Source organism: Poeciliopsis prolifica, unplaced genomic scaffold, assembly GCF_027474105.1.
Source record: "Poeciliopsis prolifica strain line A6 unplaced genomic scaffold, Auburn_PproV2 SCAFFOLD039, whole genome shotgun sequence".
NCBI classification, from domain to species: domain Eukaryota; kingdom Metazoa; phylum Chordata; class Actinopteri; order Cyprinodontiformes; family Poeciliidae; genus Poeciliopsis; species Poeciliopsis prolifica.
In genome coordinates this window covers 5,325,001-5,352,089 of record NW_026562414.1, presented here as the reverse complement: position 1 = coordinate 5,352,089, position 27,089 = coordinate 5,325,001, and the positions used below count along the sequence as shown (strand labels likewise).

The following is a 27,089-nucleotide window of genomic DNA, read 5'->3' as shown; positions in this document are numbered from 1 at the left end:
TGAACGGCGCCGTTGGACTGGAGGACCACACAGGCGAATCTCTGGGCTTGAGTCAGAGCCGCTAAAAATAGACCGACCGTCAGTCGAGACGTCAGAGGCTTCGCTTCTGTTCAGGAATTTTACCTTTTTGGACCAGAGTCTCATTTACAAGCAAGAAATGTTCCATTAAATCTGAGGAAAATTTATCTAATTCACCTTCTATCTTATAGTTCTGCAACATTTTACCGTTTCTCTCTCTGTGTCCGTCGTTTCCTCTCAGTTTCTCACTATTTTAAATTATATTTCAGTGTGCGTTTGTTATCGACATAATGCTTAATTTATGGCTAATGAATGTTTTCGCAAAGCAAAAAGTATTATAAAAAAAAGATTATTCTGCTCTCTTAAAATTGTCTCAATGTCTTTCTGCGACTTTTTCATCAACATTTTTAGATGAAGACATAAAGAAAACCAAATATCTTTTCTTCCCTGCAGCTATATAAAAAACAACCCTTTAATTTATGATAGAAAGAGAACATTGAAATGTCGACAACTATCAACCTTAAATATGAAGAAAAGGTTAAAGATAGAAGAAATAAGTCTAATATTTCAGTGCAACTTAATGTTTTCCTGAGTCAGTTTCACTTCAAAGTTTTATCTAAAAGCGACTTCAAACATAAATATCGTAGTAGGAGGGATGAGAACAGTAAATAAATCCATTAATATTTATTTACCAAATAAATAAGTACAATTAAAATCTGTGTGATACCATTTCAGTGTTGTCTGCAGCAGAGAAGTGGTTGTCGTTGTCGGCGCCTTCAAAGTGGACGGTCCAGGTACCAGGAGAGCGAGGATGAGGAGTTAGTCTGCAGAAACCTGGAAAAAAGAGAGATGCATAGCACGATCAGAGAGAGATAGGATCTTTAGAAGAAAGAGATCAGGATCAACGGGAATACAGACGGAGAAAGAGATAAATTCCTCTCTATAGAGACACAACATGAGAGACAGATGGGTATAGAGACCAACAGAAATAGACAGACACATTGAGTAAGAGACCAATTTTGATAGGCAGAGAGACAGACAAATGGAAATAGTGAGAAGGAGCAAGAGAGATGGAGAGATAGAGAGCGATGAATAGACTAAGAGAGAGTGATAGAGGAGTATAGAGAAAGACAAGTAGAGCGAGATGAATAGACTGAGAGAGCGACAGAGATGGATAGACACAGACAGACAGTGAGAGATGGAGACAGACGTACCCCTCTGCAGCAGCGGCTCCAGGAAGTCCTGCAGCCCGTTGGGGAGGTGCCGCACCACGTCGCAGGAGTAGCCGTCCTCCGGCAGCAGGAAGGGCAGCTGCAGGTCCGGGTCCTCTTCCAGTTGCACCTCTCGGCCGTCGCTCCTCGCCAGCTCGTCCGCCGTGTTCTCCGCTACCGCCACCACGTGGTCTATCAGGTCCTGGACACATAGCACAAAGGGACTCTCAGAACCGGCTCCGGTTGGAGGCGCAGGCGGCGCCGGTCGGCGGCGGCGGCTCACAGGCGGGATGTAGGGCTCGTCCTGGGCGCAGCGGTAGTTGGTCATGAGGGCATGGAGCTGCAGCGAGTTCAGCTTGAAGCAGGTGTTGTGGATGTTCTGGACGTCCTGCGTGGAGTATTTGTCCATGGTCAGCAGGGTGGTGGCCTGGAGGGACAAAAAAGCAGAATGCATCACAATCTGAAAAAGATTTATATTCAGAATGGAGTTTATTTTGTCAATCTGCCTCTGAACATTTTCTACAGTTAAATCTGCATCCAGTTTTTTAGCCATTTTTAAATGAGCTGAATTTGGATTCAGCTATAATTTCATGTAGGAAATTCACAGGTTCAGCATTTTTAGATGATTTTAGTTTGTTTTTAATATCAGAGTTGATCAACAATATGTTTTAAAGTGGGTGGATGGATGTATGACAGAGAAACAGGGATGGAGGGGACAGAGGGGCATGGATGGACAGATGAACGAACTGATGGAAAGATGACTGGATGAAAAGAAAGATGGATAAACAGAGTAAAGTGCTTCGGAGTCCTCTGGACTTGATAAAGTGCTGAACCATTTCAGCCCATTTAAAATAGTTACTTTTTTGTTTTACTATTTTTTCCAAGCGCAAGAAAATTATTCAAATAAATTCAAACTTTTCCAACTGATCAGAAACCTGATAAACTTCCTCTTTTCTCCTCCCAGCAGGCGTCTCTAACTGCGCCATTAAAACTCTCCTGGACTTTTTCTGAGGCTAATCAACATTTTCTTCACATATATCCATGAGAAAGCAGGAAACCCTTCAATAAACAAGTATTTATTTATGATTTTTCTAAATAAATAAAGCTGATTATTGACAGTTTTTACCTGGACAATGCGGCTGAGGTGGCAGTCGGCAGCCAGCTCCAGGCCCTGCTTCTCAGCCCAGGACTCGATGTGGCTCAGCTGCTGCCGCAGGATGGCGCCCCAGTAGTGGCAGCACAGTCCTGAGTCGGCGTCCGTCACCAGCTTGTTGAACAGCCACATGTTGATGAAGTGGAAAAGCTGCGAGAAGAGCTGGATGGTGAGGGCGGCATTGACCCGGCAGCGGCGCAGCAGCGACATGGCGCCCGTCAGCGTCTGCAGGACGTCCTCTGGGGACATAAACACGAGACCTGGATGAAACTTTGCACTGTCCAGAACCACTGAGAGCTGAGATTTCGAGACGTTAAATCAGAAATACATCAGTCCAACTATGTTTTTGTTGGAAAGAAATGTACGGCATCACATTCCTGCCTGGAATCATATTATCCAAGAGCGGATAGATCCGATCTTTGGCTTTTCCATTTATTAGAGGGTTAATGAACGCAGCATGTCATGGGGTAAAACACGCAAAAAAATATGAGCCCCCTCTTCTCTTAGTGGTAGCAATGGTCAGCAGGGGGCGGTAACTTCTGATTGGCCAGATTTTCAGCTTAAACTGGATGACAAAACCCCCCAGAAGAGCAGGAGAAGAAAAACAAGAAGAAACACAGAAGACAAGCAAGACGACTAAAAAGAAGATGAAGACGACTTAAACCACACAAGGAGAGGACGGAGAAGAATGAAAGGAAAAGGAAAGCAGAAATACAACTTTCCTTTTCCTTACCTTCTTTGTCATCCTCCTCTATGCTGGTGCTAATCCGACCCATTTCACTGAATTTGCTCGGTTCTGAATGAAATCTGAATGCAGCCAAAGCGATGAAAGAGGGAACCACTGTAGCATTTTAAAAAGCTTCTAAGAATCATTTTAATTTCTCCTTAAAATTACCGATCTTGGGTCTCTGTGGATTATGTTCCTCTGGGTCGTCCAGGAAGGCCGGCATGTAGTTATTCAGATCCGCCTGCAGGCAGTGGACCAGGTACCTGACGAAACAACACAAATCATTAATGACACAAAAGTCTGAGATATCACCTACATTTTAAACTGAAATTAACCTTAAAACTGCTAGAAGAAGCTTTAAGAGTCTCAAAAATTACAAGATGGCATTTTAGACAATAAATTACTGGAGACTTAAAACAACCAATAATGCTTTATTACACTGAGACGTTTGTCCATGATCTTCGATAGCAACAGATTATCCTTAAATATCAGTGAAATGAAGTATGCATTTTGTAGTAATTGTTCTCAAACATTTGTCAAGAAAATCTTATTTAAATCACATAAAGTTAAAATATCGCACACTGCTGCTAAGCTAAAGGATTTACTAAACTTATATTTTGCATAACTCACTGATTGTTCCAAACATATATCTATAGAAAGTCAAATCAGATCCTTTCAAGTGGTCTCTTAATTTTTTCCAGAGCTGTATGCTAATATTCTCTTTCTGCTCCTTTTCTTTGATGATTATTTTTAGTTTAGCTACAAGTTCGATTCACATTAATGAAAGAAAGAGTGAAGTAAAAAGCGAACGGACTTGAAGGCCATCTGGACGAGGTGGGCCAGGATGTCCTGGGCGTCCAGCGTGACACGGCTCAGGTCCCGGTCCTGCTTGATGAAGTTCAGCAGCTCGGAGGCGTTGGCCATCCAGAAAGCCAGCGCTCCTGCGATGTTCTTTTGTTTCTGCAAATGCACCGATCACAACCACAAACACAGACAGACAGAAAGAAAAACATGGAGAGGAAGCTGTTAGAGCTGCAGGCTGCAGGCCAGGCCGCGGATGTTAGCGGTAAGAAACAGAGGGAGGTTTGTGTTTGAGTGGCAGCCAGAAGGAGCAGTTGTTACTTCAGAGATAGATTCATGCCTCAAACGCCCCAAGCCTGCGTCGAGAAGATCGGTCATTGCTGTTGCATCAGGGAGCAAAACAAAACATCTCCACTGCTTTTCCAACACAGTCTAACAGTTCAACGTGAAGGTAACCTCTCCTTTTCCCTCCAACACACACACCTCCAGTCACAAACGTCACCAGACACAGAGCGGATTAAACAGTGTTCACACTGCAAGCAATGAGGAGAACATAAACAATGGGATTTACACGGCAAAAATAAAATTATACTGGAGCTTAAATCCTAATACTGGCAATGGAAGCAAGGTTTAAAAGTAACATTTTGATGCCATTTATTATAGAAAAATGTAATTTTCTGTAATCTTCACTGTAAAAACACAAAATCTAAGTATTTTTATCTAGTTTCTAGTGCAAATATCTTCGTACACTAAAAATAAGGAAAGTAATTTGCAAGTAACTTTTCAGCAAGACAAAGGAGCGTGTTTTAAATCAATTATCCCTTAATATTGATTAAAAAATACTAGCAATAATTGAAATAACTGCCAGAGGAACAAGATATTTTTCACATAAGTGATAATATCTTTTTCCACTGCCAGTTTTTTTAAGGATTTAACTTAAAATAAGCTCATAAAGTTGTTTGCAAATTAGTTTTGTTTTATTTCAAGTGATTTAAGATATTAACACTACAAATTATTCTGGAAATACTTGGTAGGTTTTTGAGATTTTGCAATGTTTTTAAATATACTTAGTAAAATAAAAGACAAAAATTAAAACCTAAAGACAAAGTGAGATAATTCGTTCATCTTCATTTCTTTGTTTTTGTTCTTTACTGTTTATTTAAACCTACAACTTCTTGTAAAAACCATTTATACCGTTAAATTATTACATTTCAATTGTCCAAGCAAGAATTTTGACTTCAGTTTCACTTTTCTATCGGTGTGCAGATATTTGAAGGGACAGTTTAATCTAAAATCAACTTTCCTTTAATTTATATCATGTTATAATGCCATTCACTCACAAGAAACTAACTTACAATTTTTAAGCAAGTTTTTTGTTTTATGTCATTACATAAATTGATTTAAAAAAAGTTTCACTGCAGATTATTTCACTTATAACATGGGAAAAATGTCGGTATAAGTGAAATAATCTGCAAATGGAACTAGAAATTTTTCATCAATATTAAGAAATTATAGATTTTAAAAAGTTCCTTTCTTTGCCTGCAAGTTAATTCAAGTGTACCAAGATATTTACACAAGAAAGTAAATCAGAAATACTTTTAGTTCCACTCTAAATACATTTGCCGTGTTTCTCTAGAGCAGCAACAAACAAGTTTCAAAACAGCCTGAAAACGAAGTTGGTTGCTTGCAGAGTGAACTTAAAAAAAACAATATGAAAAGGATTTATGATTTGTTTGAATCAGGAGCTGATTGGACCTGCACTCATCTAACCCCGCCTCGGAAACAAATCACACAAAACAAAATAAAATAAACCTTCACTCAGAACAGCCAGAGAATGAAAGGTTGCATCCAAAACAAAACCAGGTTTGAAACACAGATGAACATGTTCAGTGAGTTTCCAAACAGACAAACGAAGCAGATGAGGTGGAGGAGGTCAGAGGTCACGACTCGTCTCTCATCCACACTGCTGAGGAGAAGCAAGACGTCACACGGACAGAGAACAGACGCCGGAGTTACAGATGGAGCCACAGTGAGAGAGAGTGGTTTGCTTTGGGTTTTCTCGGTTTATTTGGTTGTTTTAGTACCAGGCAGGATCCAGGAAGCTAAATGAGATTAGTCAAGTTGTTGTTGCTGTTGTTGCTTAGTTTTCCAGCTGTGGATAGGACATGTAGTTATGGCTTTGGTTTATTGTTTGGTTTTTGTGACATTTCTGTTATGATGGAAAAGAAAAAAAATAAAAATAAAAGGAGCAGCAGCAACAATGATGGGCTGGTTTTAAGAAAACAAAGCACAGAGAGAGACGAGAAGAGTGAAGGAAGCAGAAGATTCACGAGGTTGAGCGATGTGATTTTATTCTCGGTAAATCTGATGTTGGGTTGTTTGAAAACTTTCCCCCCTTCAGTGATGCAATCGCTTCAGCTCCTCTCTAATTGGACGAACACCACAACACTGAATAGTTTCAGCTGGTGCGGAAGAAAAATAAGGCTTTCCAGCTCTGGGGAAGAGACACACCTACAAATTGTGCATATGTTTTTTGGACTGCAGTTTATATAAGAAATGTATCCTACACATCATCAGTGGGAAGCCCTAGAATCATACTGATCAGTGGTGACGTGCCAAAAGCAGAGCTAATTTTTCCATTTAGCAGTTTTTGCTAACGTAGCATCCTATGAATGCATTTTTACAGCTGAATTACAGAACTCTGAATTACATGGCTGATGAATAACCATCTGTGTCGAAGTTTTTAGTCATTGACTTAAAAATTCTTCAGGTAGTTAGAAGTTTATTCCATGCTCTTATTTTGAAGGGGGGCAAAGGCTGTTTACACAGCAGTTCTGTTTCCTCTTGCAGAATGTGTTTGTTTCCTCAGAATGATCAAACGTGTAAATAATGCTAGAAATAAATCAGTTGTAGTTTAAGGGCAGATATAATTTTATTTGATATTGGCACTTCATCATTAACTTCTGCTAAATACCGTGTTGACAGCGTGTGAAGCTAATGTTTATGGTTAGTGCTGTAAAGCTAGCTTTTTAGTTAGCCCATCACTGCTATTTACAAATAAGGATGGAGAAATAAGCGTATGCATTACTTCATTAATTTGAATTAAAGCAGGATTTTGAACTGTTAAAAAGGTGAAAAAATACAAATTCAAATCATCCTCACCATTTCACAAGATACAATATGTATCCTGCACTACCAAGGTAAAAAAATTAACAACCATCTGCTGGCTGAAATGTGAACATTGTGACCTTTTGAGTTAATTTCCCAGTGATACATGTCGCATTAAAGGTTATAATGAATTATTAACCTACGCTTTAATGTATTTGTGGAATTTTACCTTATTTCTGCACTTTTTATTTCCATCTTAAGATGTTAGGAGCTGCAGGGAACGGTTTCTATACTTTGCTTCCTGTTTTGGATAAAAACTAATAACATAATTTTTTGATGAAGGCAATCAAACATAAAAAAAAAATCTTAAAATTGAATAATGATTGGTTTTTCTCAACATCGCCCAACCCAAACAGAGAGAAAAATGGGTCTGTAGAGAGGAGAAAGTCTTTGGCAGCCATATCATGGTGTGCTGTTGTGATGTCCTACCTGATCCCCTTCAGCAATCTCCTGGACAGAAGGAAGTGGAAGAGGAGGAGGAGGAGGAAGAAGAGGAGACGTTTACAGGACAGAGAGAAAACACGTCAACAGCTACAGTATGGACACGGCATGTCAACACAGAGACACTCTGGCTCACACATGGTTTACACAACGCAACCCAGCAGGAGTTCATGAACATCAGACTGATGGACGTGAGAGGAAAACATAGAAACCGTCGAGATTTCTTACACATGATGGAGCTACAATTTAAAACAGAAAGAACTTGGACACTAATTCAGGATATTTAGCTTTTCTATAAGCTTTAAATCATTTATAACTGAAGGATGCATGATAATTCGTATACAGAAACTGATTTTCTTTTGAGCTTTTTTCCAGTTTCTCCCACAAAAAGCTCTGGTTCCAAGTATTTAGCCGAATTAATTTTCTACTTGAACATTTTGGAGAATTTAGTGGCTCTTCTGCTCAGCATATTGCCAACAATGAATGAAATTATCATGAGAATGACAAAACGTGCATCTTAGGTGCACAAAGGAGCTTCATCGAAGGTCCTTCCTCACAGAAGACGCCACAAGTCTTTTGGGAAGCAGCCTCCCCAAAACACTCAGTAAATCTGTCCATCACTGCTGCTATTTGCACAATATAATGTTCTAATTAGTCTGTTAACTTTTTACTTTATCTGAATATACAATTTTTAATAACTAATTTTGCAAAGCTGACCTTACTGTACTTCTTCTGTTTGACTTTAGCTTTCTTCTGGTACAATACATTTCTATTCTAAAACATCTATTAAAATTACATTTAAAACTTCAACAGGGAATGTCAACAACAACAAAAAGCCAAAGTGAATCTTTTACCTCACAACCATTTGTTTCATTATTCACAGCTACATGCACAGCCTATTGCAGGTGTATTTATAAACACAGCTGGTTATAATATTGGCTGGCAGGAAATACTTGAAAAAGAATATGAATATGCTTTACTGCCCCACAGTGGGGAAATTCAGGTGTAACAGCAGGAAGGTGACAGGATATAAGGGCATGTAGAGTCAAGATAAAAGTATTTTTAAAAAAATTAAGAGTAATATATGGTTCTGTAAAGGCTATAAACTCAATTAAAAATGTACAAAATGTGTATTAAAACAGACTATTTACAATATGAGATGGTAAAAAAAAACTGTGCAAACAGAAAATATGGAAATATCAGCAGAAATATTATTTAAAATGAAGAAAACTGTTAAAATAACACAAAGTTTCAGATGAAATAATCTGGTTCATACTGAAGCAAAAAAAAAAAAAAAAAGAGCTGGGTTTAATTTTAACATTTTCAAATTGTTGGTAGTTGAAAGTGTAGTTTAAAAGTCCTAATAAACTTACTCCTACATCCGAATTTAAGAAAAGTGCAGGTTCTCATCTTTCGTCCCCAGCCTCATATTGAAATATCTTCATGAATGCAAATAAAATTAAACCTACTAAAGTCCACAGGATGTGTTTTATTTAATAAAGTCACTGAACACCAAAAAATTAAAACAAAAAACTGCCAGTGAGTTCAAATAAAAAAACAAAAACAAAAAACACAAAAATCCAAACATGTACAGAAGCTTCAGAGAACTTTATGCATTTCTTTGCCGTTTTCCCGTTTGCCCTTAAAACCGATGGGAAATACACAAAACACCAAGCGCAAAGGAGTCAACAGGCGAGCAAATGCAAACACACTTACAACTATAACGTGCAGTTTGTAAGTAAAGTTAATGTATAAACCCAGAATGCCCACATTTCAACAAAAAACAGCAGCATGGGAGGAACCTGCTGGACTATCAGGAGCAGAAAACGGTGAAAATGACTCGTGAGATTAACGTCCAACATGGAGGAGAGGGTTACTGACCTGGATGACGCCTTCCATCATGCTCACCATCTTGTTGATGATGGCGATGACTTTATGCGTCCTCTCCGACGGCGACATGTCGGGCCGGTACGTGGGCGACAGGACGTAGCGGCAGGCCATGTACAGGACGTAGGTGGGCGACAGCTTGAAGTGGACCGTGGAGCTGTTGGTGTAGTTGATGATGGCCGACAGGAAGGTGTCCTCCGCTGCAGAACAGGAGTCAAGTTTTACCATCACATCAAATCAACATGGCTCAGATTTACATATGCAACTACATTTATTATGGTTATTAACATTTATTATTCTGGCGATTAATCGATTTCAGATTCAAGAATATTTTATTGCTCCCAAAGAGAAATTAAATGTTGTAACTCATTATTTCTGATTCCTCAAAGAATTATTGTAGATACACAGGAGTCGGCCCACACCGACAGGATCTGCTCCCAATCTGCGGTTTGGGTTTAAGGTACCTCTGATGATGCAGAACTTGGCTGAACATTCCCATGTGGGATTCCCCAGTCAACCACTTGCCACCACTAAAATCTGCTTCTTTTTTACGTTTAAATTGCTTTGAAAAGCGATTCAAGTGAAACTGGTAGCAGCTGGTATTCAGCATCACCGTCTAAAACCATCTCCAGCCTGAAGCTCAGAGCAGAGCGACTGGCAGGGCTTTAACGTGCGTGTGCCTCACCGCCACCACGAACACTCAAACTGCCTCTCTGAGTGTATGATTTCACTCCTGGTGCATTGTGGGTATGCAGGTCTACACCTCAGTATGAGTGGCTGAAACCCTCCTGTGTCTAGAGAAGCGGATGAGCTCACACTACGCCAAACATGCAATGCATACAAAAGCTTGAGGAAGGTCAACAAACACAAAGGTGAACAAAGACAAAGCAAACAGCCGAAGGAGCTTTGAGCTGCACTGAGTGTGGGAAACACCCAGCGCCAGAAAAACCCGCTTTTAGCTCCGCTTGGGACTAAAAGATCAAAACCATGACTTTAAAAATATAAATTAGAGCCATAAAATCTATGTATATGAAACCTAAAACTGTTAATCAGCCTTTCCATTGTTGTATAAATCACAGGAAACCTTTATTGCTCCCAAATCATGTAATAATTGGTTCAGGTTACCCAGGTGACTCTTGCTGTTTGTGATCATAAAGTTCATCCAGTTGGAGAATACTGACAGATTATACAGCTTCTGTCAGTGAGAAACATCCACGGATCACATTAAATCAATAGCTGCTCTCCAAATGATCCTCCTACACATTTGGCCTCTATAATTAGCTTCAGCTGCAGTTTGTTTTTCCAGGCAAATCAAGGAGAGACGGTTTGACTGCATCTGACTGTATGTTTAGCTTCCCTTCCATCCACCACATGCATACAATTTGCTTTACAGGACTAGCATCAAGCAGTTACAGTGGGGTAAATAACAGAAACATTTTGACAGCTAAATTATCGGATGTAGCGTAGCTTAACGGCCGTGAGTAACAAACTGAATGTGGAAAAAGGTGAGGCTTGCACATCGCCTCTAGGACTCACTGTTGAGAGTTATTCTGGAAACAATTGTTTGACTCTTCAGTGAAAACCCCTCAACAGGTATTGTTGGTCGAATCGATTATGTTAATATCTTAATTCACTTGTAATAAGACAAAACCTACAAGTACGTTTTTAGTGAGAAACGGGAGCTTGCTTGAGTCAATAATTCCTTAAAACTGATGAAAATTAACTGGTAGATTATTTCCCTCCATGTTGTAGGTGAAATAATGAGTCAGTGAAAATATATTATTGACTTAAAACAAACTCCTAAAGCTTGCTAATTGATTAATCATCAGGGTAAGATTAATCGATTACTAAAATAATTGTTTGTTCCAGCCTAATATCAATGAAATTACTACATTTATAGCATTGAAAAGGGAAATAATCTGCAAGTGGAACTAGTTAATTTTAAGGAATTAAACTTAAAACAAGATCTTGTATCTTGAAGAAGAATTACTTCTAAGTTGGTTTTGTTTTTTTCAAGTGTAGTAAGATATTATGCACTGGAAACTAGACTAAAAACACTTGGAAAGATTGTTTTTTGCAGTGAAAGTGATTTCTTTTAGCTAACATGTTATATACATTTACCCTTTGCCTTTTTCCTGTTTCTGTCTCACAGAAGTCTCTTTGGAGTGGGTAGGGAGGAGACTTGTTTATGCGTTTGTGAACATTTTGGGGGTAGAAAGCTTGAGGTTTTGATTTAATTTAATCAAAACCTCAAATGAAAGGCTTTCTGAGTGAAATAATCCAGTCTTTTCACTTATGAACGGTGGAATTAGAGGCAAAAATGCTTTCTGGTGAACAGACATTAACCCTTCAGTCAGGGCAGACTGGCATTGACTGGAAAAGGCTCAATAGTTTCCAGTTATTGACCAACAGAGATGCTCACAGTTTTCTCTGAAGTCGATGCTGGCTGGAAGAGTCAGCTCCGTCCTGTCTGCAGAAAGATCCTGGGATCTGTTGAGATGGACGGACACAACTGTGAGAAAACCCCTGGAAGACACGATGGATTAAAATCGGAGGAGGAGATAAGATGGCGTCTGACCTGCTGTCCTGCTGCTCTCCTCGGATCATGGGTTTCACCATGCCTCTCTCCATCTCCAGTTTCCCTGAGCTCTGCAAACAAACAACAACAACTTCAGCAGGATTTTACTTTAAGAGAACAGAAAAAGGAAAAAAGACATTTTTAGAATGTAAAAAATAATATTTGGAACTCCATAAATCTCATTATTCTACCTATAAATTACATATGGAGCTCAAAGTCAGAGTTTAACTGCAATAATAAACCTGAAACTCAACCAAATGACAGAAAAGGTACTAACTTTTAAAATGAATTCAGGTTGATTTCAGGGCTGCAATTAATGATTATTTTTACGATCGATTGATTATTCTGACAATTAATCTCATTTTAAACAGAAACAGCCGACTCCGTTTTATATAATATTAGCAATACGTTAAAATATGTAAATAAATAATCCAATTGCTTTTAAAAATAAACATTTATTGCCTTTATTACTAAATTAGTTGACGATCATTTCAGTAATCAATTAATCATGAATGACATGATTAATCATTTCAGCCATAGTTGATATTTGTCAATTTTGAGGAAATAATTGATAGAAGACTAAATGACATTTTGAATTTTGTTCCTGAAAAGCTTTGAGGAACATCCAGCTGGTGACAAGAGGTAAAAATGTGCAATTTTTGGGTTAAAATTATTTCATTTTCTTTCTAATTTTGTTGACAACAAGATCAATTTCCCATTATTTTCCTTCAGTAGATGTGAAGAAGAGTAAGTAGTCTGTCAATTCCTATAATTGCAATGATGTTTTCTGGTTGCTTACATTTTTCTTTCAACAATTACATTCAAAATTAGTAAAATATTGTCATATACACTTCCTGTTTTATTAAAAAGCGACTTTTCACCTTCCAGGAAAGACAATTATTTTGAACATCATCATCTCTGTAATATGCATCAAATAAACGGGATCTTTACCACAAATGTACAATAATTAAAGAATTGCATCTACTGTGCATAAGTTTAGGTATAATTAATAGAGATGTCAGTGCTTTCATGGCGTAATTTTGCTGAAACTTTTAGTGAAATATCAGGAATAAACAAATGTTTGGTACCTTGCTGGTGGGCAGGGGCGCTCCACTGAGGACGTCTCCGCGGAGGTCAAAGTTGGCCTCTGGTACGCTCCTGCAGACGGCACACAAACATTCAACAGAACCGGGTCAGACTTGATCCAGACGCCATATTTACCTGTCCAACTCATGCTCAGAAAGAAGCGAGCTGCATCTGAGAGGCAGGAGGGGAATAACTCCCTGATATATAAATACAGACACTTATATAACGGTGTAATTAAGAACAAAAACTCAAGCCAAGTGTCTGAGAGAGCGACCAGCTGACCCAGTCTGTGTTTGACATCTATTGAGAGCAACAGAAGTCGGGTTCAAACACAGCAGAACATTTCCACTCTGGTATCGACAGAAAGGTCCATCACATCCATAACAACACAGCAGGCAGTTCAAAGTATGCGAAACCAATCACAGCGTGACAACAGAAACAAACCAGGAATTAATTGGTTTATCTGCAACGTTTCCCAACAATATAAAGCTCTAATCAGGAGTTTACACACATATTTTGGCTCCTAATAATATGGCTTCTGGAATAACATAATTCGACTGAGGTTTTCTTGGAACAGTAAGACTAAATATTCGCTGTGAAGCAGGTTTTACATCAAAATCAACTTAATGGGTGATAGAAGGTGTATTTGGACCAGAGTCTTTTTTCTTAAACTTGAATTAAACAAGTTAAATATCTTCCTACGTGCATGGAGGGAATCCCAGAGTTAGGTTTTATCAGTTATTATGACAATTTATCGGATTTTTTAAAAATGGCACATTCTGCAAGTTTTTCCTTCAACCATCTTTTGTATACAATATTAAAAATACTTTAAAAGTTGAAAACAATTTCTTTTTAAGTAGGAAACAAAATGAATCAACAACTGTGCATCCAATTCTTGTTTGAGAATCCAAAATACGAGAAGATATTCCTGAAGTTGTATGTTGATTTATTCGCTGACATCAGGGTTTAAATTTAAATTTAATGGACCGTTCATGCATGACTTTAACACGACATTAATGATGAACTTGCAGACGGTATTTGGATTGTTAAATGGGTGAAATCTCACATCTTGGTTTTTCGTCATGTTCAGATCCAGACACTCCTCAAAATGTTGCTTTTTTTGTCACTTAATGAACCTCAAAGACATAAAATAAAGACTAAAGAACTAAAACACAATCTCATGACTGCTGCAGTTGTGATACAAAAGACATGTGTTACTCATTGAACGCAACAGCCAAGCGTCGCTCCAGCCTTCTGGGATCTTTAAACTCTCCACTCTCTCCCTGATTGAAGCTAAACGCCGCCGCTGACGGTCCGGTCTCAGTCAGAAAGCAGCAGATTAAAAGGTCCAAACACTCCTTCGCTACACGGCCGTCTGTGCAGCTGCCAAAACGCGGCGCCAAGTACCCTACATCCCTAAAAAACTGCTAAATTGAGGCTGTAATCAGACTTAACATCTCAACGGGACGTTGCTTGGCCTGAAGAAGGTATCTGTGAGAGTTTGGACAGACGCCCAGAGAACCACAGGGATCCACATCCACCACTTCACACACACGCACACACACACCCACGCACTCCAGACGGAGTCACAGCTGCACAGAAACTATGGCTGCTGTTAATAAAAATATCTCTGCCTTTTGTGCAAAAACTCAACGACGATTGCAGATGATTTAATTCTTGTCAGATTAAATGTGGGGAAAAAAGGCTCATTGTATTTGTTGTGATTTGAACATGTCATTCAGATGCAGATTCACCACAAAAACAAAACCCTACAAAGTATCTTTTGTCTAGTTTCCACTTTAAATATGTTGATAGACTTGAAATAAAAAACAAGTAACTTTTCAACAAGAAATATGAGCTTGTTTTAATTCAGTAATTCCTTAATATGAATGGAAAAAGTTCTATATCCATCAATATTAAGAAATTACCAACTAAAACAAGCTCCCATTTCTAGTTTTTGCTGAGCTGAATCATATTCTGTTAAAGCTTATGAGATAAAAGTTACCAGGTGAGCTGGTAACTCAGACTCAAAGCTCAAACTCTGAGATCCCAAAAAGAAAAAACTGACATGCAGTTTCCAAGAATCCGGCTTTTCCAACTCACAACAGTATTAAATTAATCTTAGAAATGAAAGCAATATTTAAAATCCATCTACGCAGCAAATTTAGAAGGAAAACAGCCCATTGATTCCCTCGGATCACATGTGTCACATAATCACAGCAGAGTGCTACGTTGGGGGGTTGAGTGAAAAATGGCAAATCTGAATATTTGACCTTTTCTGTTGCATTTGAAAAATGAAATATGATCCAGAAATGTGGATATTTGGAATCACTATCAGGTCTGTCGTCCTTTTGTTGCCAAATATCTCAAACTATGATTTGATCACCTGGTCAGCCTCCACACTTAGGAGAACAATAAGTTTCCATCAGAACTATGGGACACCACCTAATGGCTTCTTCCTGTTATTTAAACTGCCTTTTCTCTCCTACCATCACAAACGCCATGTTGAACAAATTGCTAAAAAACCTACATTTAAGCTTTTTTTTCTATAGGCAAACATCACTTTTTACTTGTCCAGTTCAGAGTTGGAGGCAACATTCATTTTAGACTCATTTTATGTCCGTTTTGAAAAATAAACGTGTTTCTGACACAGATTACAACTGTTGGTGTGAGAAGAGGCCATATTGAAAAGCGAAGTCATAACTGGGGGTGGCGGGCGTTGCTCCCAGTTTGCTACTGCACCAAAATCAAAATTTAATTACATTTATTTTAAGATTTTCTGCACATTTTTATCTAAAGTGCCAAATGACGTAGATTAAACAAATAGAAACAAGAATCTTTTTCCTGCCACATGCAAAGTGTGTGGGCAGATGGATCCATCATTCATAAAGCAGCGCAGGTGGAGGAACCAGTAAAGAGGTTTGTCTTTGTTGGCATGAAACTAAGCATACCTGACAGAGGAGAGCCAGCAACACGGAAAGAAATGTAGTTTTGCATTTTTTCAAAATTGTGTAAATGAAGACACAGAAATATGTGATTCATTGCAAAAAATCCTAATATGTCAGATAAAATAAGACAAAATGATGCAGCTGGTTCAAGAAATACATGTATAGTCGTAACTAAATGTCATAAACAAAAGAAAAAACTCCAGCCCAGCCGATATTAAAGCCCTCTGACAAAACCAGGTTTAATTTTCTCTTTCGACATGGAGAGTAATCCAACAGGTTCTAATTCCAGCTCACTTTACTGATTACTTCTTCCTCCACGCCTGTAAAAGCTAATGGAAATCACCTGATGGGAGGTTTGAGGCTGGAGTGTAAATATTAACTCAACACTCGCACACCGGGAGGAACACGTCTATATTATATATAAATATACATCTAACTCTCCAGATGAGCCATAAAAACTGAATTTATGTTCATCCTGCAATGAAATTCATTACTTCCGACATCTTTAAGAGGATTTTATAAACTAAAATGACAAGAGTTGAGCTACAATTTATATCTTTTTCCTCTGGAACCGTCTAAAATGGAAAGAGGAGCGAAGGTTACTCACACTCTCTCTCGCTTTCTCCAACTGTTACCAGGTGATGACGCCATTAAAGAGCTATAAAGTGAATATTTCCAAGGCGAAGATCATGTTTAAGTCGCTTCTGCTGTGATCTGCGGTGCTCTGAATGTGAAAGTGCAGCGAGCGGGAGGCCCCACCCAGCAGCATGCTGATCAGATTAGAGGGCAGTCTGCTGCCATAACCCCAGACCTCTGCTCTTCCTCTGCCTCTCATTCCCTCAACACTGCAAAACTAAATCTCACCAAGTATTTTTAGTTTAGTTTCAAATATCTTAGTACACTTGGAATAAAAAAACTAACTTATTAGTAACTTTTCAGCAAGATGTAGGTTGTTTTAAGTATTTCCTTATCCTCAAACAAGATTAATTGTGATTAATCTATTATTGAAATAATAATCCACTAATTTAATAAGTGATTAATCATTAAGTGGAGAATTCAAAGTGAAATAAATTGGATGTTGAGGGCAGTAATTAAGCCAAAACTGTACAGAAAATATAGAAACTTGTAAATATGTTTTTGCCAAAACTCCTCAAGTTTCAGTTCATATTTACTAAAGGAATGCTACATTTAGAAAATAACATTTAATTTTTTTTATTTAAAAAAGGGATTGAACATTTGTTTATTTGCATCCTTTAATGTGTTTCCAATATTTCATTTAAATAAAAATGCATAAGTGATAAAATTAATCATCTATAAAATGTGCTGTTTTTGCAGTGCACGCCCTGCCTCCTCCCTCTTTTTCATCTCCTAACCTCCTGCTCGCCTCTCACTCACCCGGATTTGTGTCGGCTCCTCATGGCGGCATTAGGGTCCCTCTTCCCTCCCTGGTCGAACATGGGATCCACGAACTTGAAGACGTGCGCAGAGCCAAACTGCAGCGTGGATCCGGATCGCAGCACCGTGGTTTCTGTGATGCGCTGGCCGTCCACGAAGGTGTCGGCGTCGTGGCCGTGTGGCGTCACCGTCACCATGCCTTCGCTGTGCATCAGGTTGCAGTGGTGGGGCAGGATGCCCGGGCCGAGCAGCTGCAGAAACGCACACGCATCAAGAACAGAAGCAGAAAAAGAAACGTGCTCTGAAGTCGATTTGATCTGATGGACCAGATGGTTTGCTAAACAGAACCACCTGGAACCAAACAAGTTTGCTGTTCTGTTTCAGATACATCAGCCTTTCATTAAACACAAATTTCATTTCTGCTTTTATTCAGTTTTGAAAACCAGTAATAAATGATTTCCCGCCACAAACTGCAACAAGAAAAAAACATTTTATCTAATTTCTAATATCATGGTGCAACTGAAATAAAATAAAACTAACTTTCAAGTGACTTTTCAGCAAGATATCAGAGCTTTTACAAGACAGAAATTCTTGAATATTGATTAAAAAGTATAAGTTTCACTGACAGATTATTTAACTTATAACAAGACATTTTTCCCAGACTATGAGTGAAATAATCTGTTGCTTCATCAATATTCAAATATTGACTTACAACATGCCAAAGAAAATAAAACTAATTGTGGGCAACAAAAAACAGACAAAGAGACAAAAAAAGACTTAAAAACCTACATGAAACAATCTGCTGCAGTTCATCAGAACATTACTTTAACAAAATGTTTTCCAAACTTTATGTGCAAAACTAAGAATCTTGTTTTAATATTAAAAGTAATCCTTTTAAAAATGTTCAACGCTCAACACCAAAATGTTTGGTATCAAAGTATGAATTTTTTCACCTGTGTCAATAAATTTACTGGTACAACCGAAAACGAAACGATATGGCATCCTCTACTAGTAATGAACTTTGAGTCTTTTAAAACATTTTTATCAGAACAAGTGTGAAGGGTGTGGATTAAAAAGTCAATCCTCTTCAAAACAACAGAATAAACAAATCATACCAGTTTATACGAAATGCTGAGGGCGTTAAAAGGTCAAAGTTCATCAGCAGGTCTGGGTGATGTGCGCTCACCTGGATGGCTCCGTCCTCGGTGCAGTCCGAGCCGACCTCGGTGATGCTGTGCTGAAGCCGGTACAGCTTTGGTTTGTCTCTGGAGTCGGAGCCGTCTGGAAGCACAGAAGCTCTCAGGTTTAGCGCTCAGCAAACCGCATTTAATCCAACATTTCAAGAATAAAAAAATCATCAATCCAAAGTGATGTGAACAGAAGTAAATGTGGAGAAGTTACTGATAATTAGTAAAGCAAAGTTTAGTAAAAGCAATGCAGTGAAGGAAAAAGGTCAACATAACCTCATAGTAACGGATATCCTTTTTTTCTGTCTGTTTTAATAAATCCTCTCAAACAAAGATGACTCAGATTCAAACAAGAAAAACCAACAATATTAATGCAACAAACTATTAAATGCAAAGAAAAATAAAAAAAAAACTTCATATTTGCTTTAGTAACTGATTTTTCTGACGATTAATCGAATAACAAAATTTACATTCTACAGATTTTTTTATTTAATCACGTAAATCTTTTTTTTTTCTTTACACAAAATTAGAAACACATTTAAGGTACAAATAGATAACTCAAGAAAATAAAAATTTTATTGCCAAAAATTGAGTAAAATAGCATCTTTTTAGTAATTCCTAACCAGGCGGACATAAAGCTTCCACTTGAGGAGTTTTGACTAAAACATTTCAACAGACAAAAGTGATTTTATCTTAAATGTAAAATGTATATTTTTGTACAGCTTTGGTCTAATTACTGCTCTAAATATGTTTTACTTTTTTTTTTTTAGCAAATGCCGTTTTTTGAGTGCAGTTAATGATTAATTAATGACTAAATTAGTTGATGGTTATTTGAACAATTGATTAATCATAATTGATCCAATTAATTGTTTCAGCCTTGGACTCAAAAAACCTACAATGACTTATATGTACCATTTTCACTCCTGATTCGTAGTGATAAATGGATATCTGACTTAATCACTGTAAGAATCCTTTATTCCCCATTTTTTAGGGAATGTGTTTGCGCTCAAAGCAGAACAACCCCAGCAGCCGGGACAAACAGGAAGTACGGTGCAGATTTTACCTTCTTGGTGCCGATAGGCGTAGTAGGCATAGTGATTCCCTCGGCCTACAGCAGGCAGGCAGGCAGGCAGGCAGGTAAGAGGCAGAAGGACACGTGCACAGGCCACACACACATAATTACACACACACACACACACACCCAGGCAACCAAAACATGCCATGAGAAAGTGGGAAAGAAAACAGACACATAGCAGAAGGTGAAAATGCAGCAAGGAGGAGAAATAATGCAGCAATAATTGGTTAACCCCAGAAAGCATTCAAAGCGCACTCAAAATCAATTCACACTGAAAATTACACGGACGCCAATTCCTTACAGTTACAAATGCCTTTTTCTTGTAACTTGAATTTTACTAGATCCACAGATTAAATAAACAGAAATAAAATGATCATAAGTGCTGATTTTATATTGTAAATAGAAACCAGTCAAAACTTTACAAAATAAGAGATGGGAAATGAGCCATAAAATTCTAACTAGCAATTTTCTGTCAAATTTACTCCAAAAAAACTGGGGTGCACAATATCGGCACCAACATCAGTACTGAGTGATAGTAGTAAGTTTTTAAACATTTCGGTATCGACCCGATAAATAAAACTGGCCAATATTAACCAGTCGATTTTTATTTACATTTTTTGCTGTCTGTTTCTAGTCAAATGTGTCAACACAGTAGAGAAATATACATAATATCAGAAACATCAACTATGACAGCAATATTAACATCCAATATCGGCCCAAATTTTCTTATCAGTACATCCCTACAAAAATATCAGCATAATTTCAATTTGAGACCAACTTCATCCAACATTACGTCAAATTTTGGTTTTAGCAGCCGGTATGAAAATTTGGGCCAATATCAATATCTGAAGTGCTGCTATAGCAGATTACCAATATTTACTAAATTAATATGGATATTCACCACTGTTTCGTCACCTTTGGAAAAAAACACCAGTAAAAGGAGGCAACGAGACAAAAATAAATATTGGTTGTTTATATTGGTTTATATTGGCCTGGTTTTATTTGTTGGCTAGTTATGTTTAAAACTAGCCAACCAGAACCAAGAGAGGAGAAGCAGCTTTCAGCATCTATGCAACAAATATCTGGAACAAACTTCCAGAAAACTGTAAAACAGCAGAAACCCTGACTTCCTTTAAATCTCAACTAAAAACACACCTGTTTAGAATTGTATTTGAAATGTGATATGTAACAATGTATTGTTTATTCTATGTTGCATGACTTTGTTTTTGTGCTTATGATGTAAAGCACTTTGAAATGCCTTGCTGCTGAAATGTGCTACACAAATAAAATTTGATTTGACTTGATTTTGATTTGAAAAAAAAAAAAGGGACAAATATCTGCCGATGCCGATGTTAGTGCTGCATCCCTGGTTTTTAGAGATGAATAAACTAATCTGGACTTTATTACTTTATAACGAACATATAAAAGCTTTCTCATTACATTTTCTTTATTTTTCAGCCAACATGGCCATCAGCTAAAAATGCACAGAAATAAAAGTAACCTTCACGCACTCACACACTGCCAGGCCTGGCAGCAATAAATCAGTCACCAAACCAGTTTGTAATCCCACTTCACCCACTACCAGACCAGTAAAACCCTTCAGTCAGTATGAAGTACATGTGTTAGTTTTCTCCTGAATGAGGGAGTCAGGTTACCCAGAAACTCACCACCCAGAACCAGGTAGGTGCAAGACTCTGGGTCACCTTTGGGTAGTTAATGATGTGGGAGGATGAAGGTTATCAGAAGCAAAGAGAGAGGAGGGGGATCAGTAGCAAGAGACAAGCTGTTAGGGCAGAAAGTAATCAGGGAAGGGTCCCAAAAGGATCTTTTAATAATTTTGTTGGGTTTAACATTAATTCAGGATTTTATGACAAAACTTACCTTTCACATTCCTACAAATAAATCCCAATATATTTGGTTTTTCCTTCTACTTCAGTTTATGTAATTTCAAATAATTTGTCTATCTTGCAAGCAAATATAGCTGTTGTACTGCCACCTGCTGTTTGGATTCTGTCACAACAGGAACCCACTGGTCATTTTCCTACTGCTACAGTCGCAGATAATATAAAATAAATAAAACATGTTGAGGTCGTACCTGGACTCAGCTCCACCAGATAAGGCAGTTTCTCCGGCGGCATGGAGCCATCTTTCCCTCTTAGCCCCTTGTCGTCCTTCCTCCCCTTCCTGGGCAGGTAATCCGGAGGTCTCTTCTTCAGCTGGAACACCATCGCTCCTGATCCCATAAAGAAAAGAAACTTTTACAAAAAAAACTTGATAAAGTAAAATAAAAATAATAATAATACAGTCAGCATATTGTTATTTTCTGCAATTCAGACAATTTAAATTTTATTCTAGGAAAACAAATATTCAAAACAGGATCTCATAAGAAAGTAAGCGCCTCCAAAACATACTGACAATACTCAACTGGTTCAAATATAACAAATTTATTTCAGCAGGTGATTTCTTATCGAAGAGGACAAAAGTCACATACGGGGTACCGCAAGGCTCAATCCTAGGACTCCTCTTAAATAATATCAATATGCTCCCTCTGGCTCAGGTTAGAATAGAAAATACAATTTCTGCCGTGTTCCTGAAATGTGATTTACAAATAAACTTGAGTCAATTATGTTGCTGTGGAGCAATTTATTCTTTGTTTTTTGTTTTTCAATTCAGTCACACAAAACAGTCTTCAAGCATAAACCACCTGCTAAAAGTCACTCCATACACTGCAAAAACACAAAATCTTACCAAGTATTTTTGGTCTAGTTTCTAATGTAAATACCTTAGTCAACTTGAAATAAGACAAAACTAACTCGCAAGTAAATTTGCAGTCAATAATTCCGCAATATTAATGAGGAAGAACTTGTTATATTGGTAGATTATTTTACTTGAGATTTAAGGAATTATGATGATTTACAACAAGCTCTTATATTTTATTGAAAAGTTACTTGTAAGTTAGTTTTGTCTTATTTCAAGTTTACTAAGATGTTTGCACCAGAAACTGGACTGAAAATATTTGGCAAGAATTTGTGTTTTTGCAGGCTCATCGTCTCAGTTTAGAAACTTTGACTAGGCCACTGAATAAGAGCGCGCTGATTACAAGCCAGACCTGACGAGCCTTAGAACCTGAACTTTTTCAGAACCTTTATCCTACTCCCTGTTGTTCCCTTTATGTGATTTCTTGGTTCTACATGTCTGGCACTAATCTGCCCCGGGTGTGGCTAATTAACCGATCCAAAAGAAAAGAATAAAGTTGTTAATGACAGTAAATTTATGATTTTACAATAAAGCAATTACACTTTGACACTGGCTGGTTGGTTTGGGCACCTTTGTCCCAAACAAAATGGCTCATTTGCATCTGCAAAGCAAAAATATACATTCAGAGTAATAAAAAGCTGTAACGACAGCTCTGAAGCAGAAGGGGGCAGCAGTAATCAAAAGACCGGGGAGACAGCAGGAAGTAAATCCAGTTGTTTTCTTACCTCTGTCTGCAGGCCAATCCCTGAGGATCTGCAGAGGACAGTCCAGATCATCCAGGATCACCTCTTTACCCGTCTTTTCTTCCTGCTGCAAACATCCAAACAAATAAAAGGTAAAACAAGTTAAACCAGATGGAAGACACTTCTAATATGATTACGAAGATTTTATTCACACTAAAACATGTCTGAGTTGAAATTCTAAGCTTTTAACTGATTAATTTGAAGATGAATGGGAATACAAATTAATTTTAAGGTTTTTAGATGAACTGATGGTATTTTCTGTAGTGTGAACAGAACTATGTGGTAACTAGTAACTTTTACATTTTGGAAAACTACATCTTGGATTACTTTTAATATGCTGTACTTTTTATTTGAGTGATTGATTTATGAGTTATCACTCCTCTTACTCTAGTAAAGTTTCTGAATATTGAAGTTCAGGATTCTTTTGACCAAAAATTTACCATATACAGACAAAACTCGCAACTTTATTGAAGTTTTATATTGAAAAAAACTGAATTGGATATTTTTTATTATTCTTTTGCAATTATGTTATTTATATTAATTATTTTTATTTTGGTTCTCAAAACACCAAAATTTCTGCATAACTACAATAATGTGACAATAACATTTTGCTGGATGATAAATTGTACCAGAAATGACAGCAATGAATGACAATATTGTTATTTTGATCCGTTTTTGTGTAAAATAATAACAGTGGTATAATAATGCAAGTTATCAAAGATCAATAAACTTATTTTGTAGAGAAAACACAGAAAGAGGAAAATATTTTAAATATAAAAAGTAAATGAACAAAAACAATAAATGAAACAAAATTTAAAAAAAAATTTAACATTACACAACCATAAATAAAATGATCAAGTTTCTAAACAAAATTGGTCTTAAAAAATATGAATTAAATTATTGGGCTCATTTTTATTTATCATGAGATTAATTGGTTTGTCTGATTATGTAATTTTTAAAGATTAAACATTTTGTTCAGTTATTCTTTTTAACCAAATATTTTTCTTTGTAGTTCTGCTTCTACTTTAGTAAAACCATTAACTTGTTTGTAATGGTTTGGTGCAGCAGTTGGGTTCTTACCCGGGCTATGCAGTACTCCCTGGGGTTCTCCTTCTCCAGCCCGTACTTCTCCAGCGCCTCCACCACGGCGAAGTCGGCCGTGTCTCTGGTGGACATCAGGATGGTCTTGTAAGGGATGTTGGGCTTCAGGCTGTCAGCGTAAATCTTCAAAGTTCCCCCTGCAGACAGCAGAACATTTGTTGCATTCAGATGAAACCAAACAACAAATCAATAACAATAGACACGTCATCAATATCAATTGGTAATACGTCTGACAGTGTATTCAATAATTTCAACAGCTTTACTCTACTCAGCCGGTGAGTTTGGGAGGAAAACTGTTCTTTGGGTTTTGCTGTTTGCGGCCATGATTCTAACACACCTGCGAAGCCCCACAATGCCCCACATCGGGCCTGCCTTAGAGGCACACACCCAATTTTCAAAAAAACAAAGTGAATTCAAAAATACTCTACTAATTCCCAAAAGGGAATTTAAGTGTTGTTTTCACTCATATAATCAAAGTTTCTTCAAAGTGCTGTAGACAGTCCGAATTGCCTTTAGCATGCTGTATTACAGCTTTATAAGAAATTTAGGTAAAAGTTGAGTTAAAAAGAGTTTCAGAAATATTCCACAGATTTTTTAGAAGCTGTATTTTCTGTGGTTTCTGTCTCACCAGCTGTCCAGACCGCGGACAGGCAGCGGTTAGAGCCATTTCTAGAGCCACTTCACTCGTCCTTCCATCTGTCTGTCTGGCGCAGCGATTAGGTAATGCCTGAGTCACAAACCCAACCAGTCAGCGGGTTTGTGCCGTTCACTCAACATGCCTCTCAGTGTGTGTAAACATGCCGGCGTGAGACTTTCTAACAACATATGGCACTCCTGGGGTTCGGTTACAACCACGTCAAAAGATCAATGCAGACTACGACAACAAACATGGCTTCACCATCACGTAACCCTGCAGAATGAGACGCAACAGAACAGAGTCTGACCATGAAAACAAACTGCTACTGAAAACCATCAGCATAAACTTTAATTTAAAAACTTTCTGTAGATCCTGATGGGAGACCAAAGCAGCAGCAGCTGCAGTGACCTGTGATGTTCAGGTCACTCTGCAGATTAACTCTGGGATCACATGAGACTCAACTCCAGCAAAAAAAAAAGATTTATTCCAAAGCTTTTTGCTTTCAGATTTTGTTATGAAAATACAACAGCATCTTCTCTGGAAGAGAAGCTTTGTTTATGGATGACTACTTGGACTACATCGGGTTGGAGCTGAATAATCAGTGAGTCATATCAAAACAGAGAGAAAACATGCTAACATTAACTTAACATTTCAGCAAACTGTAGACATTAGGATGAAATACTTGAAACAGAGAAAAGGAGACAGGATGTACTTCACCGTCTTTAATTTTCAAGGATGTACAATAATTCAATGAAGAAACCAATAACTATAAATGTGTATTTTATTTAGAGACGGTTTGGTTTGGGAAACATTTCAAAAATCTAGACAACTGACTACCAAATATCTGATCAAGAAATTAATCTGAACAGGAAACAACTTGGGAGATTTAAAATCTTTTCAAATTAGTGAGAACCTTTGATCTGCAGTAATGAAAACATCTGAACTTTTTTCCTGCTTTCTTCTGTATCAGGAGTCAGAGACCCAAACCGTGGTAAAGTTACTTTGTTGCAACGATTCGTACTCCAACAGAATTTAAACTGTATCAAATAATGTTTAACGTACCCGACTCTGGCCTTCCATCGCTGCTCATGAACTCCTGCATCCGTTTCTCCAGTTTCTGCTGCCGCCTCCTCTTCATCACCACCTCCGGGTTGGAGATCGTCCTGGTGAAGCTGGTTTCTGGCATGTCCTTATAAACCTCCGCCGCCAGACGGTTGTTCTCCCTAAATCACCAAAATATACAGACAGACGGTGGAGGATGTGGATTAAAAAAAAAGAAAGAAAAGAAAACACACACAGGAGACGGAACAGACGGGTCAGAGGTCAAGCAGCGTGCACCCGTTTGGGTTTACCCGTCCTCGCGGCTCAGAATCTGTTCATCTCCGTCTGGGATCCGAGCAAACTCCTTCTCCCTCTTCTTCTTTTCTTTCTTCTCCTTCTTAGACAAAGTTCTTTTGAAGTTCTGCATCACTCCATCTTTTTCCTTCTCCGGTCCGTTACTTTGACTCTTCTGGCGAGAATCAAACAAAAAGTAAATCAGAGCAAAAATGTTTCTGAAAAAAACAAACCAGGAATCAAACAAATAAAGCAGAAGGACTTTGGACGGATAGGCGGACAGACGGACGGAGGAGTGAATGTATGGACAGACAGACGTACAGATGGACGGATGATAATTGGATGGATGGATTTCAGGGCTAATCAGTCAGAAACTCAGCAGCTAATGCTAAAGCTAAAGCTGCGTCTCTGTTTCATCTCAAAGCGAGGCGGTGTGATGCGGTGTGATGCGGTGTGATGCGGTGTGATGCGGCGCTCTGTGTCTCACTTTAGGCAGGATGTCATTCTCGTTCTTCAGGACGAAGCGTCCCTCCCTGTCGTCTTTGTTCCAGTTGAGCTGAACCACCAGCGGCTTCTCGTCCAGGTCCAGCTGGCGCTCTTCTGAAACACAAAGCCAGCGGTTCATGCAGCAGTCGGCTGACCGGGCCGGAGCCGCGCGGCCCACAGGACTCACCGCCGCTGACGTGGACCTCGTACAGCGAGTACTTGGGCGATGACAGCATCCTCATGTCCGGCCTAAATTTCTCCGCCAACGTCTCGATGACGTCCTGCGTCGTCGCCGTGCTGGAGACCCGGATGCACTTTGTGGCGAAGTTCCCGGCCACCCGGTCCTGGAAGTAGA

General features: G+C 38.3%; 1 protein-coding gene across 16 annotated transcripts in view; it reads right to left on the bottom strand.

The window, feature by feature from the left end:
• Nucleotides 1-27,089, bottom strand: part of afdna (afadin, adherens junction formation factor a) — a 119,962-nt gene that overhangs the window by 35,191 nt on the left and 57,682 nt on the right. For 9 of the 16 annotated variants that reach the window (XR_008607617.1, XM_055054302.1, XM_055054306.1 and 6 more), the window contains 21 exons: nucleotides 26,922-27,089; nucleotides 26,736-26,848; nucleotides 26,266-26,423; nucleotides 25,976-26,136; nucleotides 24,256-24,413; nucleotides 23,158-23,242; nucleotides 21,771-21,908; nucleotides 19,664-19,708; nucleotides 18,600-18,694; nucleotides 17,414-17,664; nucleotides 13,073-13,142; nucleotides 11,985-12,055; nucleotides 11,829-11,896; nucleotides 9,401-9,606; nucleotides 7,508-7,528; nucleotides 3,924-4,069; nucleotides 3,278-3,372; nucleotides 2,356-2,621; nucleotides 1,513-1,656; nucleotides 1,233-1,431; nucleotides 746-852 (listed from right to left, as the gene is read on the bottom strand). The exon at nucleotides 26,922-27,089 is cut by the window's right edge and continues 28 nt beyond it. Coding sequence is in view for 15 of the 16 variants with exons in the window: in XM_055054302.1 (XP_054910277.1) it covers nucleotides 746-852; nucleotides 1,233-1,431; nucleotides 1,513-1,656; nucleotides 2,356-2,621; nucleotides 3,278-3,372; nucleotides 3,924-4,069; nucleotides 7,508-7,528; nucleotides 9,401-9,606; nucleotides 11,829-11,896; nucleotides 11,985-12,055; nucleotides 13,073-13,142; nucleotides 17,414-17,664; nucleotides 18,600-18,694; nucleotides 19,664-19,708; nucleotides 21,771-21,908; nucleotides 23,158-23,242; nucleotides 24,256-24,413; nucleotides 25,976-26,136; nucleotides 26,266-26,423; nucleotides 26,736-26,848; nucleotides 26,922-27,089 (2,765 nt within the window). In the remaining variant the exon portion in view is untranslated. The remainder of the gene's footprint in view (nucleotides 1-745; nucleotides 853-1,232; nucleotides 1,432-1,512; nucleotides 1,657-2,355; nucleotides 2,622-3,277; nucleotides 3,373-3,923; nucleotides 4,070-7,507; nucleotides 7,529-9,400; nucleotides 9,607-11,828; nucleotides 11,897-11,984; nucleotides 12,056-13,072; nucleotides 13,143-17,413; nucleotides 17,665-18,599; nucleotides 18,695-19,663; nucleotides 19,709-21,770; nucleotides 21,909-23,157; nucleotides 23,243-24,255; nucleotides 24,414-25,975; nucleotides 26,137-26,265; nucleotides 26,424-26,735; nucleotides 26,849-26,921) is intronic. The other 7 variants (XM_055054300.1, XM_055054312.1, XM_055054299.1 and 4 more) reach the window with 6 other exon arrangements.